The 16,727-nt window shown below is 37.2% G+C and overlaps 1 protein-coding gene across 6 annotated transcripts in view; it reads right to left on the bottom strand.

Annotated features, from left to right (window-relative positions):
* LOC309441494 (titin-like) overlaps positions 1–16,727 on the bottom strand; it is a 242,725-nt gene that overhangs the window by 80,994 nt on the left and 145,004 nt on the right. For all 6 annotated transcript variants that reach the window (XM_082056179.1, XM_082056180.1, XM_082056181.1 and 3 more), the window contains 28 exons: positions 16,535–16,661; positions 16,149–16,415; positions 15,792–16,058; positions 15,008–15,274; positions 14,773–14,912; positions 13,700–13,826; positions 12,799–12,941; positions 9,734–9,857; positions 8,654–8,920; positions 8,410–8,507; positions 8,038–8,206; positions 7,679–7,945; positions 7,256–7,522; positions 6,886–7,164; positions 6,371–6,779; positions 6,144–6,268; positions 5,786–6,052; positions 4,211–4,480; positions 3,791–4,093; positions 3,366–3,668; positions 2,828–3,015; positions 2,628–2,742; positions 1,699–1,983; positions 1,255–1,406; positions 970–1,117; positions 663–840; positions 450–571; positions 64–351 (listed from right to left, as the gene is read on the bottom strand). In XM_082056179.1, coding sequence (XP_081912305.1) covers positions 64–351; positions 450–571; positions 663–840; positions 970–1,117; positions 1,255–1,406; positions 1,699–1,983; positions 2,628–2,742; positions 2,828–3,015; positions 3,366–3,668; positions 3,791–4,093; positions 4,211–4,480; positions 5,786–6,052; positions 6,144–6,268; positions 6,371–6,779; positions 6,886–7,164; positions 7,256–7,522; positions 7,679–7,945; positions 8,038–8,206; positions 8,410–8,507; positions 8,654–8,920; positions 9,734–9,857; positions 12,799–12,941; positions 13,700–13,826; positions 14,773–14,912; positions 15,008–15,274; positions 15,792–16,058; positions 16,149–16,415; positions 16,535–16,661 — 5,962 coding nt within the window. The remainder of the gene's footprint in view (positions 1–63; positions 352–449; positions 572–662; positions 841–969; positions 1,118–1,254; positions 1,407–1,698; positions 1,984–2,627; positions 2,743–2,827; positions 3,016–3,365; positions 3,669–3,790; positions 4,094–4,210; positions 4,481–5,785; positions 6,053–6,143; positions 6,269–6,370; positions 6,780–6,885; positions 7,165–7,255; positions 7,523–7,678; positions 7,946–8,037; positions 8,207–8,409; positions 8,508–8,653; positions 8,921–9,733; positions 9,858–12,798; positions 12,942–13,699; positions 13,827–14,772; positions 14,913–15,007; positions 15,275–15,791; positions 16,059–16,148; positions 16,416–16,534; positions 16,662–16,727) is intronic.

Here is a 16,727-nt window from a genome sequence, read left to right as displayed (position 1 = left end):
TATGCTTGCACACCTCAGTACATTACTAATGATTTTTATAAACAACTTAAAACATATACATACCAAGAACATTAACTTCAACAACAGCAGTAGCACGTCCACTGGAATTTACAGCTTCTATAATATAGGTTCCACTGTCACTCCTCTTGCTGTTTGTAATAGTGACTGTAGAATGATTAGGTTTGGTTTCAATAGTGATTCTGTCATCAGGTCTCAAAATTTTGTCAGCCTTGGTCCATGTAATCTGGGGCTCAGGCTGTCCAGTTACTTTAGCTGGCAGCTCAATTTTAGTTCCAGCTTTCACAGTAAGTCCAGCAAGAAGCTTCACATCTAAGAAAATTTCTGGAGCCTCTGATTTAGGAGAGAACAAAAACATTGTTGTAGAAACAGTATTTCAGAGACTGGTAAAAACAAAGCAGTTATTGTAATTCAGTGACTGAAGTAATTACCTTTTGCGTCAACAGCTTGAATATCATCTGTTGGCTTACTCGGTCTGCTAGCTCCTATTCTGTTCAGAGCCTTAACCCGATACGCATACCACTCTCCTTCCTTGAGCTTTGTTACTTCCATTCTGTTAAAAAAAAAAAAAATCCAAATATTTAAAGTGGTGAGGATGGCTCAGTTAGTTGAAAGAATATACCTTCTGATGATAATTTACTTACTTTGTTTCAACGACAGGTTCCCCGCATATCTCCCACTTGTCTGTGCCACGTTGGGATTTTTCTACAAGATAACCCTTAATGCGGGCACCACCATCATATTTGGGAGGCTCCCATGTCAGGAAGATTCCTTTTGATGTTGGATTTCTCCATTTAACATTCTCTGGTGGATCAGGCACCGCTATTATAAATGAAAAACATGGGATCTTAGAAACCAGTCTAAGGAAGATATTTTTTAATCTTATTTTGAAGAAAAGCAGCAAGATTTCAGAAACAGAAAATCAGCACCAATGTGAAACAGTGGACTCACTTGCTGGTGCTGACATATTTACAGGTTCATCAATATATGCAGGTTCTCCTGGGCCACATTTGTTGCATGCACAAACTCTAAATAAGTATTCTTTTCCTTGGAGGAGGTCAGGTACAGTGAAGTCTTGATCAACAACATTATCCATAACCTAAAGAAAAGGAAGGCTCCAATGTATTTCTAAAAATTATTTCCAAAGGGCAACTATCAAAATAAGACACAAAATTCAGTAGCACATGTGGAGACAACATAGCACAGAGAAATTGAAATGAGAAAGAATGAACTTACTTTGCTCCATGTTTTCCGGCTTACTTCACGCTTTTCAATTACATAGCCAGTAATTGGAGCTCCACCATCATCTTCTGGAGGTTCCCATGACAGTTGCACAGTGTTCCTGATTATTTCTATAACTTTAAGTTCTCTTGGTGCACCTGGACGAGCTGGAAATCACAGAAATTTTATTTATTATTTTGTAATCGGAGTTTGTCAAATGATATCTATGTAATCTATCTGCCAGAAGACTTACTCTTCTTAGTCATTCTTCTTGAAACAGCAAAGTTGGATATTGAAAGTCAGAAAAGAGATTTTTTTGAGGATGGATTTCTAGTTTTTGTTTATCTTTAAATATACTTAGTTTACTGAAAGTTGTGTGATTTCACATCATTAACCTAATTACATTTTAGCAAGACAAATATGGAATGTTATTGCTAGAATATATACATGTCCACTTACCAATGACATTAACATCAATTTCTCCTGAAACAGATGACACAGGGTTTTCTAATGTTAGGGAATAAATTCCCTTGTCTGGACGTTCACTTGGAGTAATTACAAGTTCTGCAAAGGAGGCAGTGGTCTTCATTGTTACACGATCACCCTCTTCTAAGACTTGGTCACCAAAAGACCATGTGGCGGTTGGCACAGGGTAGCCAGTGATAGGAACACGGATCTTGATTGGCTCTGGGACAATAACTTCCAGCCCATCTTTAAATGCACTTAGGTCCATTGTAGGTCCAACTGGAAAACGTGGAAAAGAGATTTGATGAAATATTTTCAGATGTTCTGAATATGGCTCATGCTAGATGTGTTGAGAGGCTGATTCTGACTGGATCTCGGCCTGCAGGACAGAGCTGTCTAGACCCAGCTGTGGCTTATCAACTCCCTACCTCTCCCTGGCTGAACAGTTTTTAGAAACATGTGAGACAATAAGGCAGCTCAGCATTATCAAGTCGGAGATCTAAGTTACCCTTTAATCTAAAAAATTTGTATTGTTTAGATATTTTATTTTATTTTATTTTATTTTATTTTATTTTATTTTATTTTATTTTATTTTATTTTATTTTATTTTATTTTATTTTATTTTATTTTATTTTATTTTATTTTATCTGTCATTCTCTCCTTCTCTCTTATCTTCCAGAAAGCCAGGCAGAAGGTCATGCCTTGCTCTTCAGGAAACCTAATAGGTCTCTACCTAATAGTGCAGCTGATTATCTGCAGAATTTGTAATGGAGGTGAAATAGCTCAGAATTTCAAAGGTCTAAGGCTCTTTATACTAGCTGGCATCAACTATGTGGTGAAAAACATACATATTACCCACAAAATGCACTTTAATTGTGTGTCTTGTCTGATTAATTAATTTTAACAAATAGCATATGGCTTACCAAAAGTGTCATCTGCAGTTAATGGCCCAATAGCCTCTGCTGGGTCAGACACACCAGCTGCATTTTCTGCTGAGACTCTGTAGTAATACCTGGATCCTGCTTTCAATCCAGTTACCTAAAAAGTGCAAAGAACCATTTAGTAACTGCTATAAAAGATGACCTACACATTGAATAGTTTGTTGATGAAGAGAGCATCTTACCTTATAAGTAAGAGCAGGTACTAGTTTTGGGTTACAGCGAATCCACTTGTCTGTTCCTTCTTCTTGCCTTTCAACAATATAGCCTAAGACTGGACTTCCTCCATCATCGAGAGGAGGTTCCCATGTGAGCTGCACTGATGACTTAGTTTGATCTGAATGATCAAGGTTAATGGGAGGACTTGGTCTCCCTGAAAATAATTAGAAAGAAACACATTTTCACAACTGAAAAAGGAATAGGGTTCTGCATATCAGCAGTCTATACCTCAAAGTACTCTTTAAAAGCCTTTGCATAGCTTTTTGTAAACCAGTTTTTGAAACTGAGGTTGGATCCTAATTTCAGTACAAAAATACTTGGAGTTCTTACTAAACCAAATGGTAGCAAGGTACTTCTGATATGTTTGAAGCATAAAAGTGGGAAAAATCAAACTGTACATGGTTTTTGCAGCACACATTTCTCAATTGAACACACACATAATACATAAACACTCAAAATATCCCTGTCTCCTAATGGAATCACAATCAGTGCTTGCATACTTACCGATTGGGTCCATAATTTTTACTGCACGTGTGGCAGGACTTGGTTTGCCAACTCCAACCATGTTTTGAGCTCTTACTCTGAAGAAATATTCTTCATTTTCCACAACATCGGTCAGGACAGCTGACAGTTCATCAGCTCCAGTGACCATAGTTGGCTCCCATTTGATGGAAGCTCTGTTACGCAGTTCGATAACGTAGCCAGTAATCGGAGATCCTCCATCATACTCAGGTGGTTCCCAGGTAAGTGTAGCTCCAAACCTGTTCACATCGGTGACTTCTACATTTTGAGGAGGACCAGGAACTTCTACATTTTATTTTAGGGAGAAAAAGGAAAACCAAGGTATGTGTTTTTTAGCTATTGTTAGAGTTTGTACTGCTTTTCTTACAGTGTCATCAAACACTGAATTTTTTTATAATTTTGCTCACCAAATTTGCTCTTAGCCTCCACAGGTGTCTCTGTTTCCACTGGCTCACCAGTGCCCACTCTGTTTCGTGCACTGACACGGAAGAGATACTCAACTCCTCCTTTTTGAAGTCCAGTAACAGTGTATTCACAATTTTCAGCACGATCAGTGACCACAATCCAAGTCTTACGCTTGATATCACGTCTTTCAATGACGTAGCCTAATATTTTACTTCCACCATCACTTTCTGGCTCTTCCCAGGCAAGGCCAACTTCACCATCATAAGTTTCAGTGACTTCCAAGTTTCTAACTGGACCTGGAACATCTAACAAAGACATGACAATATTTTAGGGTATTGCATCTTTTTCTTTTTCTCCTTTTTCCTTTTTATTCCTCTGGCTTAAATAAATGTAAGCAAGGTTTTAATAATGGGAATGCTTACCAATGACCTCTACATTGATGAATGCTTCTGCTTGGCCATGTTTGTTTCGAAGAATAATCTTGTACCTTCCCTTATCTGATTTCTTTGCTTCATAAATTTTGAAGGTAGTGCAGTCAGTTGTTGTATCAACAGTTGTTGTGGGCAGACTTTCCTCCCCTTTCAACCATTCAGCTTCTGCTCTTGGGTAGGCATCATATGGAACAGTCATAGTTAAAGGCTTCCCAACATCAACCACAAGGTTTTGATCACCAGTCTTGATTTTAGGTGCGGCTAAGAAAGACAAATGTGATGAGTAAGTACTTACATATATATACATAAGATGTATTTGTGCAGTCAGCAAAAAAGCTAACATAGAAAAGTAAAAGGGGCTGTTGTGTGAATTCTAAGCAAATCCTTCGTATACTCACTGGATTGCTCCAGGGAAAGAAATTCAGTATGTACTGTGTCCTCCTATAAAATCGGGGAAGAGGGAGTTGCTTTTTGAGCACTTGTTTAATGTATTTTATTGGTTTGATCATGTAAAATAGACAAATTAGGAATTAAATTTCTTAGATGACTGAAATGAGTAGACCAAGTAATTTTCACGTTTTAGATCTGCAGTGACCTAATGAAAAGGTTCTCTCTCCTTTAAGCTCAGTTAATGCTCTTTGATATAGACACTGAAAAGTGACTTATATTTTCCTCAACAGTTGGATCAGTGTGGTATAATAAAAAATGTTTGTTGTCTGAATTATAATTCATACAGTTTAACAGACTTGCACTTGTCTCAGCCTGATTGTACATTCATTTTAATTAGACTCTTTGAAAGAACAAAAAAGAATTTAGGTAAGTAGTTGTGCTGGTTTGACTGAAAAAGAGTTAATTTTCTTCGTGCAGTTAGGAACCTTTCCATAGCTAGCACGGTCATTATTTGGACTTAGTTTGAGAACAAGACAAAACACCCCAGCACAGAGTTAATGTTTTTAATTGGTCTGGTCTGAGGGTCAAGGACACTCTGAGTGCTCCACCCACAGGTGTGAGGCATGGATGGGGCAGAGCTCGACTGACATCCAGACTGATCAATAAGAGTATTCCATCCTATTAGTGTCATGCTTCATATTTAAGGAGGAGGGGACACCTTCCGCTCTCTCTCTCACTGGGTGTTTCTTGCTCTTGCTTTTTCGCTCTTTTTGTCAGAGCTGGGGGAGTTTTTGTGCAGGACGTTTAGTTTGGCTTTTTGCCATTTTGCAGAGGCCTCTAAGCCTTTCTGCCTTCTTCCTTTTTTTCAGGACCTGCTGTGGCTTCCTGGGACTGGCTGCTCAGTTGTGGACAGAAATCATGAGAAAACGCCTTGAGTATCTTTTATTTCTATTTTATATAGATATTTACTAGTAGTGTATGAGTATTTTGTTATTTTATTAAACTGTGTTTATCTCAATCCAATTTTCTGCTCCCTTCTCGATTTTCTCCCCTATTGGGGTGGGGAGAGTGAGTGAGTGGCTCTCATGGTTGTATTGCTAGCTCAGGTTAAACCACAACAGTAGTTAATTCACTAATAAAAGATACTATAAAAGAAACACAAAGCAAGCAACTTACCAGCTAATTCAAGCTTAGCTCTAGCTTCCTTATCTTTGGCAATAAATCTGTATTCCCCTTGGTCACGGGGCTTTATATCGCACACCTGCAGCCTGTGGACTTTTCCTTCACTCATCATCTGATGTTTATCACCTTGGACAATAATCATGTTGTTTCTCAACCACTTGACCTCCACACCATCTTTGTTCAACTCAGCTGTGAAGATGACATCTGTACCAGGAGCTTCATAAATATCTTGTGGTGGTCGGATGATCTCAACAGGGATTTCTGAAATGTCAATCAATTTCGTGTAATTTGCATATTGCTTCTATTATTACTAAATAATGAATAAATAAATACTATTAAATTTTACTCATACCTTCAACAAAAAGTCTTGCTCTAGACTTCCTGTCATCCACTCCACAGGAATATTCACACTCATCATTAAGTCTACAATCTTTTATGATTAATCTGTGCAGATTTCCGTCCTTTTCAAACTGGTATCTTTAGAGTGGAGAAAAGTACACAGTATTTTAGTTTCCAGACAAAGCAACAAGGTAAGCAAGCATGTTTGGCATATTAACAAACATAATAAAATGTACACACTTTTTGCCTTCTTTGATTTCTCTTCCATTTCTGTACCATCTGACACTGGCTTTCTCTTTGGACAGCTGGCATGTAAAGACAGCATCATCAAATTCAGTGACAGTCTGGTCTCGGAGATGCTCAATGAAGTCTGCTGGTGCTTCTGTGATGAGAAGCTCTGCAACAGATTTGTCTTGACCAGCAGTAACAGTGTATTCACCTTCATCTATAAACCCACAGTCTTTAATGATGAGTGAATGTTTGTATTTGTCAATTTTGTACAAAATGCGCTTGCTGAACGTGATCTCTTCACCATTCTTTGTCCATTTGAGGGTTGCATTAAGGCGATTGACTTTGCACCAGAATGTGACAGTTTTCTTTTCCATGGTCTCAATGTCTTCAAGGGGCTCAACAATTCTGAGATCCTCCTCTGTTAAGACAAAGAAACCCAGGTGATTAATTTAGATCCTCATGATCCTCATGTGAAATTGAATGTAAGATGATGAAATAATTTTAATACAGTGCAAGTTATTTACCTAATACTGTTAAGGCAGCAGAGCTTTTGACGTGTTCACCTCTCTGGTTTGACAGTGAGATAGTATAGGTAGCTTGATCTTTCAGCTGTGCATCTCTGATTCTGAGAGTGTAAACTAAATCCTTCTGGACAATAATGTATTTTGCACTATCAAATATTGCCTCATCATTTTTGTACCACTTCTCTTTGGCACCTTCTTTATTGACTTCGCAGTTGAAGATAATTTCTTGACCCTCATTAACTTCTTGGTCCTTAAGAGGAGTTATAATCCTCAGTTTTTCTGAAATTGAGAAAATAGAAGAAATAGGACATCATCTAGCATAAGGAATGCAACAAAATATGTACATGCACATTGATAAAATAAAGCTTACCAATCACTGTTAAGCGTGCTGTAGCTTTAGCTTCACCAACCATGACATTATACTTTCCTGCATCTCCTAGAATAGAGTCTTTAACCACAAGCATTCTCTTTTTGCCATCTGAAATGATGTCATACTTATCACCAGGCTCCAGGACTGTGTCACCCCTCAGCCACTGTACTGCAATTGCCTCTTTGGATACTGAACAAACAAATTCAGCTTTGTCTCCTTCAAGCACTTCAATGTTCTGTGGTCTGGTAAGAAATTCTGCTGCAAGTTCTGAAAGAAAATATTTTTGCAGATAAATATGATTTTATTTTATTTTTATTTACTTCTGAAGATAATAAACCAAGTTGCATATTCTTATTGATTTTTAGATTTTTTAATTCTTTATTTTTTTCCCAGAAAACAAGGCCACCAGAATAACTCTCTTACCATGTACAGTGAGTTTTCCGGTTGTGCTAGAGCTTCGGAGCTTGCAAGTATATTTGCCAGCATCTTCAGGATGAGCATTACGTATGAGAAGAACTCTCTTTCGGCCTTCAGAAATGTGTTCAAATCTGCCACCATCAGGCACCTCATCATCTCCTTTAAACCAACTAACTTCAGCATTGGGCTTTGAAACTTCACAAATCAATTTTACAGTGTCATTTTCATTTACTTCAAGATCAGGAAGATTTTTTGTGAAAACAGCCTCTTCCTCTGCAATAAGAATTTAGAAGGATGATTAAAGCCTTTCATCAAAACGCCATTTTTTCTTGTTCATAGATTAGATTATAAAACACTGTGTTTACCTATCACTGTAAGTAGGCCTGAAGTTCGAGCTGTTTTTGCTTCACATGCATATTCAGCTTCATCATCGAAGACACATTTACTGACCACAAGAATGTGTTCTGCACCTTTGGAAATTATGTCATACTTTTTGCCTTTTCTGATTTCAATGCCATCCTTAAACCACTTCACCTGTTTTAGAACAAATCAGCATGGTTATTAACATATTCATATTAGATTTCAGTTGTGTATTGTTTTGTAACAAAACAATAAAGTTGTCAATTAAAAAACAAAAAAAAAAAAAACCCAAACAACAACAACAAAAAATCAAAACCAAAACCAAACAAATACTCTAGTTGAAGGAGTTACTCAGATTAATAAGTATGATTATTGACCTTGACACCCGGACGAGAAATTTCACATTCAAACCGAGCAGCTTGTTTTTCTTTAACTTCAAGATCAGTCAGGGGTTTCAGGAACTCAAGACGAATAGCTGTAAGAGAAAAGACAATTTTTAGTATAGGAAAGTCTCCGTAGAGAAGAATAAATTGCTGACATGGATATTATTGCCAGCCATAGATACTAGTACCTAGTGTTTATAGCATTTAGACATTTTGTAGAAAATTGTAAATTACTTACGTTCTACATTGAGAAAACACGATGTCTTAAAATCCTTAGCATCACAAGTATATGTTTTTGCATCATCCAGTGTGCAGCCATGAATAATGAGTTTTCTGACCCTTCCATCGGAAATTATGTCATACTTCTTTGTTTTGTGAATTTCTTCTCCATTTTTGAACCATTTAACTTTTGCATTTTCTCTGGAAACTTCACATTCCAGTATTGCAGTGGCCTCCTCTTCAACAGTCTGGTCCTCAAGTGGTTTAGTAAATTCAACTGGGGGTTCTAAAAGAAGAAGATTTTTGATAGAAAAGGTCTAAATTATAGCAATTCCTCTGCTGCTACAAAATTGTCCAATACTGTTTACTAAATTTTCCTTGATTGAATAATCAAAAAGGCTCTCAGATGTCTCTGCTGAAGCTTCTTTTATATTTTTAATGCCAAGACATGTTCAATTAATTCAGCTAATTTCCTCATTTTTAGCCTACTGTAAGATTAGACTGAATGATATCCTTGTCCATGGGGTTTTTACTCACAAATCATCACAAAGCCTTGCAACTCAGTTTTCTTTAGTTTAACTTGACCCATGTGATCTCAGTGACTCTGAAGTTACTCCCTGAACTTCAGGGATAGTTTTAAATTTTAAATTAGTCAGAAGTGTGTGCAGTTTTTGAACTTCTTAGCCATACACAGCTTGCAAGCAGTCAATATTATGTCACTTGACTAATGGTATAGTTGTGCTCTCATAGGTTTCTGGATACTCCGAAGAACAGAAAAAATGCATTTGGAGCCATAAAGGCCAGTATTTGTGGGTCATCTTGAGGCCAATTGAATGTTCAAGTCTGTAATGAAGCCCTGGAAATCCTAATGAACTGATGCATGTCTCATATCTGACACATTTCCAGTATTTCCCTCTTCCCTCAGTATAAAGATTTTAAGTAAGTGGCTTTTTCAATCAGGAAAGTTATCTAACAGTCCAACATCATATGTATGATCCTACTAATTTTATATATGTATTATTATTAACATCCTATTCCAGGGTGAATCATGAATGGACCATTCATGCTAACTATGGTAAAACTAAAACGACTGACTTACCTTTCACAAACAGATTTGCTTGAGTTCTGAAATCTTTTGCTGTCAGTGATACCTCTCCTGCATCTGTTAACTTGACGTCTCTAAGAATAAGTGTGTGAACTCTCCCTTCAGCACGTGGCACGACCTTATAAAGTACATAAAAAACCCTTTTTAAGTATCCACAACAAATATTTAATAATTATTTAGTGAAAGAGCATTGCTATTTATAGTTATCTGTGGAGTTTGGTTGTTTACTTTTATAGAAAATTTCGATGCTTTCTTTTTGTATATACTAGCTATAACTCAAGACACAAATGCTTTGTGGATTTTAAGAATAATTTCTGTTTTGTCCTTCCACTTACAAGAAATTGCAATTCTAAGTTTCCCCATGTTTTAAGGTATTTGTGTCCTTGTATTACAGAACCTGAGTCTACTATCCAAGTTCAAAATGAGGCTGACTTGAGCTCCTGGTAAGACATGGACCTACTGAAGAGGGTCCAGAGGAGGGCCATCAAGATGATCAGAGGGATGGAACATCTGTTCTGTGAGAATAGGCTGAAAGAGTTGGGGTTGTTCAGCCTGGAGAAGAGAAAGTCCTGAGAGACGTTATTGTGACCTTTCAGTACTCAAAAGGAGCCTATAAGAAGCATGGGGACAGACTTTTTAGAAGGGCCTGTTACGACAGGACAAGTGGTAATGATTTTAAAGTAAAAGAGTGGAGATTCAGGTTAGACATGAGGAAGAATTTTTTTTTAAGGGTGGTAAAACACTGGTACAGGTTGCCCAGAGAGGTGGTACGTGGCCCATCCCTGGAAACATTCAAGGTCAGGCTGGACAGGGCTCTGAGCAACCTGATCTAGTTGAAGATGTCCTGGCTCATTGCAGGGGGGTTGGGCTAGATGACCTTTGAAGGTCCCTTCCAACCCAAACTATTCTATGATCATGTTTATTTTGAACATGCACTTACAAAGACCAAAGTAAGTAAACTTATGGGCAAAAGTTGGTATTACTCCTGGCTACATATAAAGTAAAAACTTTCAGAAAGACCTAAAGAGGCTTGGCACCCCCCTCATGCACTCTTTTGTAAATGTTGATTTGGCTTACTATTATTAAATTTTTGTAATAATTTCTGCCTAAAAAAACATATCTCCATTTTGATCTTTTGCTGAAACTACTTTGCAAACCTGAGTTTGGATTGGGCTACTCCTACACAAACATTCCTTTTCTCTAGGCGTGGAGCCGGAGGACTCAAGGATGCATCCTGCACTGCAGCCACTAAGAGTGTTGCTACTAATTTATGCCATAAATTTTAACATAGCTCTTGAAGAATTATTTTTATTTATTTTCAGAGAAGTACATGATCAAGTAGTACATGCTGGTTTAGAAGGGGAAAAGTGAGCTTCTGAGGAAGAAGACTAAAAATTTAAGTTACTTTTGAGAAGGCACCCACTTTTGTTTCAGAGGTAAGGAAGGAACTGAGATGCTGTCCTTCCTCCCAAATGGTCACTGTGTCCCTGAAAACTAGTTCTATTGAATACTCATCTGAGATTGAGATGAAGCCAAACATATGTTTGACCAAGACAAGCAAATACATTGACAAAGAAGTCACTTCAATAAAGGTTACATGTGTACAGCTGAATGCCAGCCCTAGAGGTAAAATAATGGTTTGAATTAAAAACAGCTGAAATGTAACACTTGCAGATTTAGACTGATTCTTGAAGAAAGTCATGGAAGTGTTTCAAGAGGTTATTTTAAATGGGCAGAAAGTGATGCATCAAGTAAATACATTGTTTACTACAAAATTATTCTTGATAAAATTTCAGTTGAAGTCTAATGACAGTTTTGACGGTATGTGTAAACTGAATGAAAATCTGGAATGTTTTTTTCCATGTAATTATAATGATAGCTCAGACAGAAAAGAACAAAATAATGTTCCATCATACAGAATATTGAACACAGAATATTTTTCTTGCCAGACAGTAACAACTATCAAGCCACTGCATTGATCAATAGCTTTCCACACTTTTATTCCTAGATGCAGAAGTGATTACCTATTACAAGTATCATTTGCTGAGTTTCAGTTTTGTTTATCTGTCCTTAACTACTGTAACAGGGTCACCTATCACCATGAACAGTTTTTCTTTTCCTGTTTCTATATTCTACTTCTTTTATGAAATAGCCTTTATTTAGGTGTATTTGGTGAAGCTCAGAAAGGTCTAGAAAAACCTGAAAATAATATATTAAAAATTGTATTTAAAAGGAAAAAAAATAGGTACCAAAGTATTATCACTATATTACAGGTTCTGAAACATTGCTAGGTCATGTAAAGCCTTGAAAGTTTGATTTGTCTGAAGTTTCTGATTTGTATTATCATCTACATTATTTCCCTTAGGCCTAGTATGTGAAAAAGAAGCCATAAACCCAAGAATATCAATTCATATTGTTTTTCAATGTATTTCTTCATATTTCTTCATGTATTTCCCCTACCATTAACTTCAAATATTAGACTAACTGCATTCCAGCCTACTTAGATCTCAGTTAAGAGCCAGCACTTGACGAAGGGTTAAAAATAGCTAGTGAGAAGTGCTTGACAAGCAAATCTGCCCAGAAAGTTATCTGGAGAGCCTGAACAAATGCCTGAAATGGAATTTGAATCCTCTTAATCCCCTTATATGCAGAATTGGACTGCAACCCAGCATGCAGAAGAAAAAAAGCATTTCCTGATAGCACCTTTCAAAACCCTCTCACTGTAACTACATTTAACCTGAGCAAAAAGCATTCAGAACCCCTGTAGCTGAGTCTCCAGCAGAATCAGGCACACAGTCATTATTGTAATGACTGGTATTGTGTAACCTTTGTTTCCCTATGTATGGTAAATACTTGCAGTATTTCAGAATACTGGAATTTCTGGGGGAAAAAATGCTGTCTGATTTATTGAGGATTTACCATTTGGCACAGTAGCACTACTGTATTGCTGTGCCTCAGTACTTTTAGTGGCAGAGAGTAAATGAGAAAAGAAGGGGAAGAGAGCTGAAAGAGAGTAAGTAAGAGGAAACGTGAGGAAAAATAAAGTTTAGTTTCTTTACCTTATCACTGGGCTCCAGTTTCTTTCCTTTCAGGAACCATTCTACTGGGATTCCCTCATAAGAGAGTTCACAATCGAAGGTTGCCGATTCCCCAGCTGTCACTGTTACGTCCTTGAGGGGTCTCAGCAAGCCAATTACCCGAGCTTGGTAAGGAGAAGACATCATTTTCAGATTAGTCCCTTCTACCCAAGAGAGAGCTGCTGCCCTTATGTACTAATCTCCATGGTGGCTTCCCTCAAGAGAGACAGACATCGCAATGCTGCTCTTTAAATTCCCTAAATAGAAGAGGCCACCCTGGGTTTTTAGGGGGAGGGCTGGCCACCTAAAATTTCCTATTTGCAGAACGTGTTTCTTTAAATTGAACAAGGTCAGCAGGAAAGTTGCCGTGCATCTGTCTCCCTGCCAAGCCTTGCATGCCTATTGCTAGATAAGGCATGTGTTTTCCAAAATAGCAAGGGCTAGGATTGGAGTGGGAAACAAGTGTTCTTCAACTGTGTGATCTGTCCCTGTCCATCAAACCCTTAACCCTATCCCCAGATATCACTGTGATCCCAGACTCTCAGGTTAAGATGATACTTTAAAGCAGTAAAGTCTCTGTTTGTATTATTTTGATTTCATAACAACATATGATGCCACACCACAAAGCAGTCTTCAAGGCCAACTCCTTTTTCTACTTCTCTTATATGAATAAACAATATACAAGGTTAAAAAACATATAGGACATTCTTTAACTAAAAACTTAAGATGACTTGAGTAATTAATCCTTGAGTTTCTGTTCTGGAAAGAATTGCTGTGGGTTTAATACAGCACAGAGATTCATCCACCCATTCCAAAGAGACAATGAGGACCTTGTTTCCTTGTTTTCACTTAATTAATTAATTTCAGTTTAAAAGACACCTACGTTTCACTCGAAGGTGAGCACCGGATTTGGCATTTGCTGCTTGGAAATCTACTCCACCAGCTTGATCTAAGCGTACATTGTACAGGGTAAGGAAGTGCTTTTTGCCCTCCTCCTTGATTTCACAATCCTGCAAAAAAAGACAGTGGAAAAAATTGTTTCACCTCTTTTTTGTGCTCCTCACCACAGGAGACCCTACTTCTCATACCATGCTTCTGTTGTCTTTTGCTCCAGTCACAACACTTAGGCCCACTGCTACCTGCAATATACCTTATAAACTTTCATTCATAGACCTTTCCTTTCAAAGTCTCTTCCTAATACAGTCTGCTTCCTCTTGGAAAGAAAGAGCAAGAGACAACACATTTGTGTTGGTGAATGGGCCAATATATCCATATGTAGACCAGTCAGAAGCCTAAGCGAACTAGATATTACTAAGCTTGTGCTGTGACCTTTACTTGAGAAGGGTCATTTTTTCTTATCCAGGCATTGATTTTTGTAGAACTTCTGGGCTTTGTGTGTTATTCATACTGGTACTGTTACAAACCAGAGAGTTGCCAAATTATTTCCAGTCATGATTGTCTTGTTTCTTAATTTTCCAGATCATCCCAGCAAAGAATTAAAAATATTTGATTAAGCCTTATACGATTTTAAACCAACTTTAGCTGTCATAGTAATGGAAAAAAGCTTGAAAATGTGACCTACATCTATTTAAACCAAACATAATTAAAAAAAAAAGGTAAATGCAGACAATCCAAACTCTGTATTTTTAAATGTCGTTATGTTTAAGCGAATTGCACAGTCATTGCACTTTGGATACAGGATTGTTAAAGACTAGCAATACAGAATGTACTTATTTATGGAAAACAATTTATTATTTAGCTATTAGATATGATATTTTGGATTCAGTTTATACCATATTTTAGTTTTATTAAGAAAAAAATACAGTATTTTTATTATAGTGACCCTTATTTAAAGCAGAAAGAGATTTCACTTAGATTCTGCAGCCACCTTCTTATCTCTCATATCCTACAAATTTTTGAGACATATGTAAGAAACATCGTGAAATATTTGCTTACAGCTGACTCAGTCAGGGGTTCTCCTTTTAGTTTCCAATTGCCATGGACACCTTCTTCAGAGATTTCAATATCAAAACGGGCAGTCTCTGTCTCAATCACCTCCACACTGTACAGTGGACGTACAATCTCAATATCCCGGTCTAGGGGAAAAAAAAAAAAAAGTGATTGATTCCCTCAATCTCAAAAAGATTCCAAAAGATCTCTACTACAGATGAGCTCACTAAAATAACTGTACCTTCAATATTGAGTTTAGCAGAGGTTTGATCAGTACCACAGTCACAAGTATACTGTCCAATGTCCTTCTTCAAAGCTTTCTTGAGGATAAGGATTCTCTTTTTACCATCAGCCTTAATAACAACATTCTTTGATGGAGTAATTGGTTTACCATCCTTCATCCACTTCACTGGGGCATCTGCTTTGCTGATTTCGCATTGTAAGATTACTTCATCTTTCTCTACAGCAGTGTAATCCTGCAGCTTCCCAGTGAAGTATGGGTCTCCCTCTGCAAGCAAAAGTCAAGATACGTTTCAGTCTGACATTTTAGTCTTTCAGAAAGGACAATTAGTTCTTACCATAAAATAGATTTCCTTTCTATGCCCTGCAAGAAGGATTAAATATAGTCCTTACAAATATTACACATTTCTGTTGCAAAAGAAAAAACCAACAAATATCTAAGAAACAACTCAGCTTATTACTAATACTACTGACAACATTGTTTTGGTGCTCCAGGAGTTTCAGAGCACCGTTTAAGTATCTAATAGTTTCTAATAGTTAATTTTGTAACAGTTGCATGACACTTTAAAATTATTTTACTTATCCTTTGTAAATTGTGAAACTGAGACTCAAAGAAGTCAAACAAATTGTAAAACAGTTAGAAAACACTATTTAGATTTAGGCTGAACCCCAAAAACCCCATCAAAATAAACCAAAACCAACCCCAAGACTTTCTGATCACAATTTTTCATTATTAAGACACTTCCAATAATATACGTCATGTAACTTATTTTGTGTATTCTTACCAAGAACAGTGAGCTTAGCTTCTGAGGATTTGTCCATAGCTTCCACTTTAATCTGAGAAGTATCATCAATAGTAAGATCTTTGATTGTGAGTGTATGGAATTTGCCCTCATCTGTCATTGAAACCACTTTGGTGGTATGTAATCGCTGGTCATTCTTGAACCAGGTAACAGGAATATTTTCATGAGAGAGTTCCACACTGAACACTGCAGTTTCTCGCTCCTTTTTAGTTACATCCTTGAGAGGAGTAATGAATTTCAGACGGATACCTACAACATAACATTTCATTAAGAATGATATTATCAATAAAAACTATTCAAGGACTATGGTCCAAATCTTTCCTAGAAAGTCAGACAAACCTTCAATAATTAGCTTGGCACTTGTTATCTTATCCTCAGCTTCAAATATGTATTTAGCTTCATCCTCAAATGCAACAGATTTAATAATCAGAGCATGCTTTGTTCCGTCTGAAATTATTTCAAATCTTTCATCAGGAGTGATCTCTTGTGTGCCTTTCAACCAGCGGAAAGTCTTGGGTTCTCTGGACACCTCACATTCAAACTTGGCCTCATCCTTCTCAAAGACCTTCACGTCACTTAATGGAGTGATGAAGATGAGAGGCAATTCTGAAATCAAAGAAGAGCACTTTCACTTCAGTAATAGGTTCATATAGACCTTTCTGCTGCTAGAGTTGTTCTGATGCCTTAAGATACATATGGAAATGATAGCAAAGTGCAGACTGTACCTTTCACTTTCAGATTAGCAGCACTTTTAGCATTAGCAGCTTGGAAAGACACTTCTCCAGTCATATCAAGTTTGCAGTTATGAAGGACAAGAGTATGCTTCTTCCCATCTTCAATGATTTCACAGTCCTGACAAAAAAGAAACCCCCCCCCCCCCCCCAATGTGATTATACTAAGAAATCACTCAGAAGACAT

This window comes from Streptopelia decaocto (genome assembly GCF_964273445.1).
Source record: "Streptopelia decaocto genome assembly, chromosome: 6".
In the NCBI taxonomy this organism is placed as follows: domain Eukaryota; kingdom Metazoa; phylum Chordata; class Aves; order Columbiformes; family Columbidae; genus Streptopelia; species Streptopelia decaocto.
This window is presented reverse-complemented; position numbering and strand designations above follow the sequence as displayed.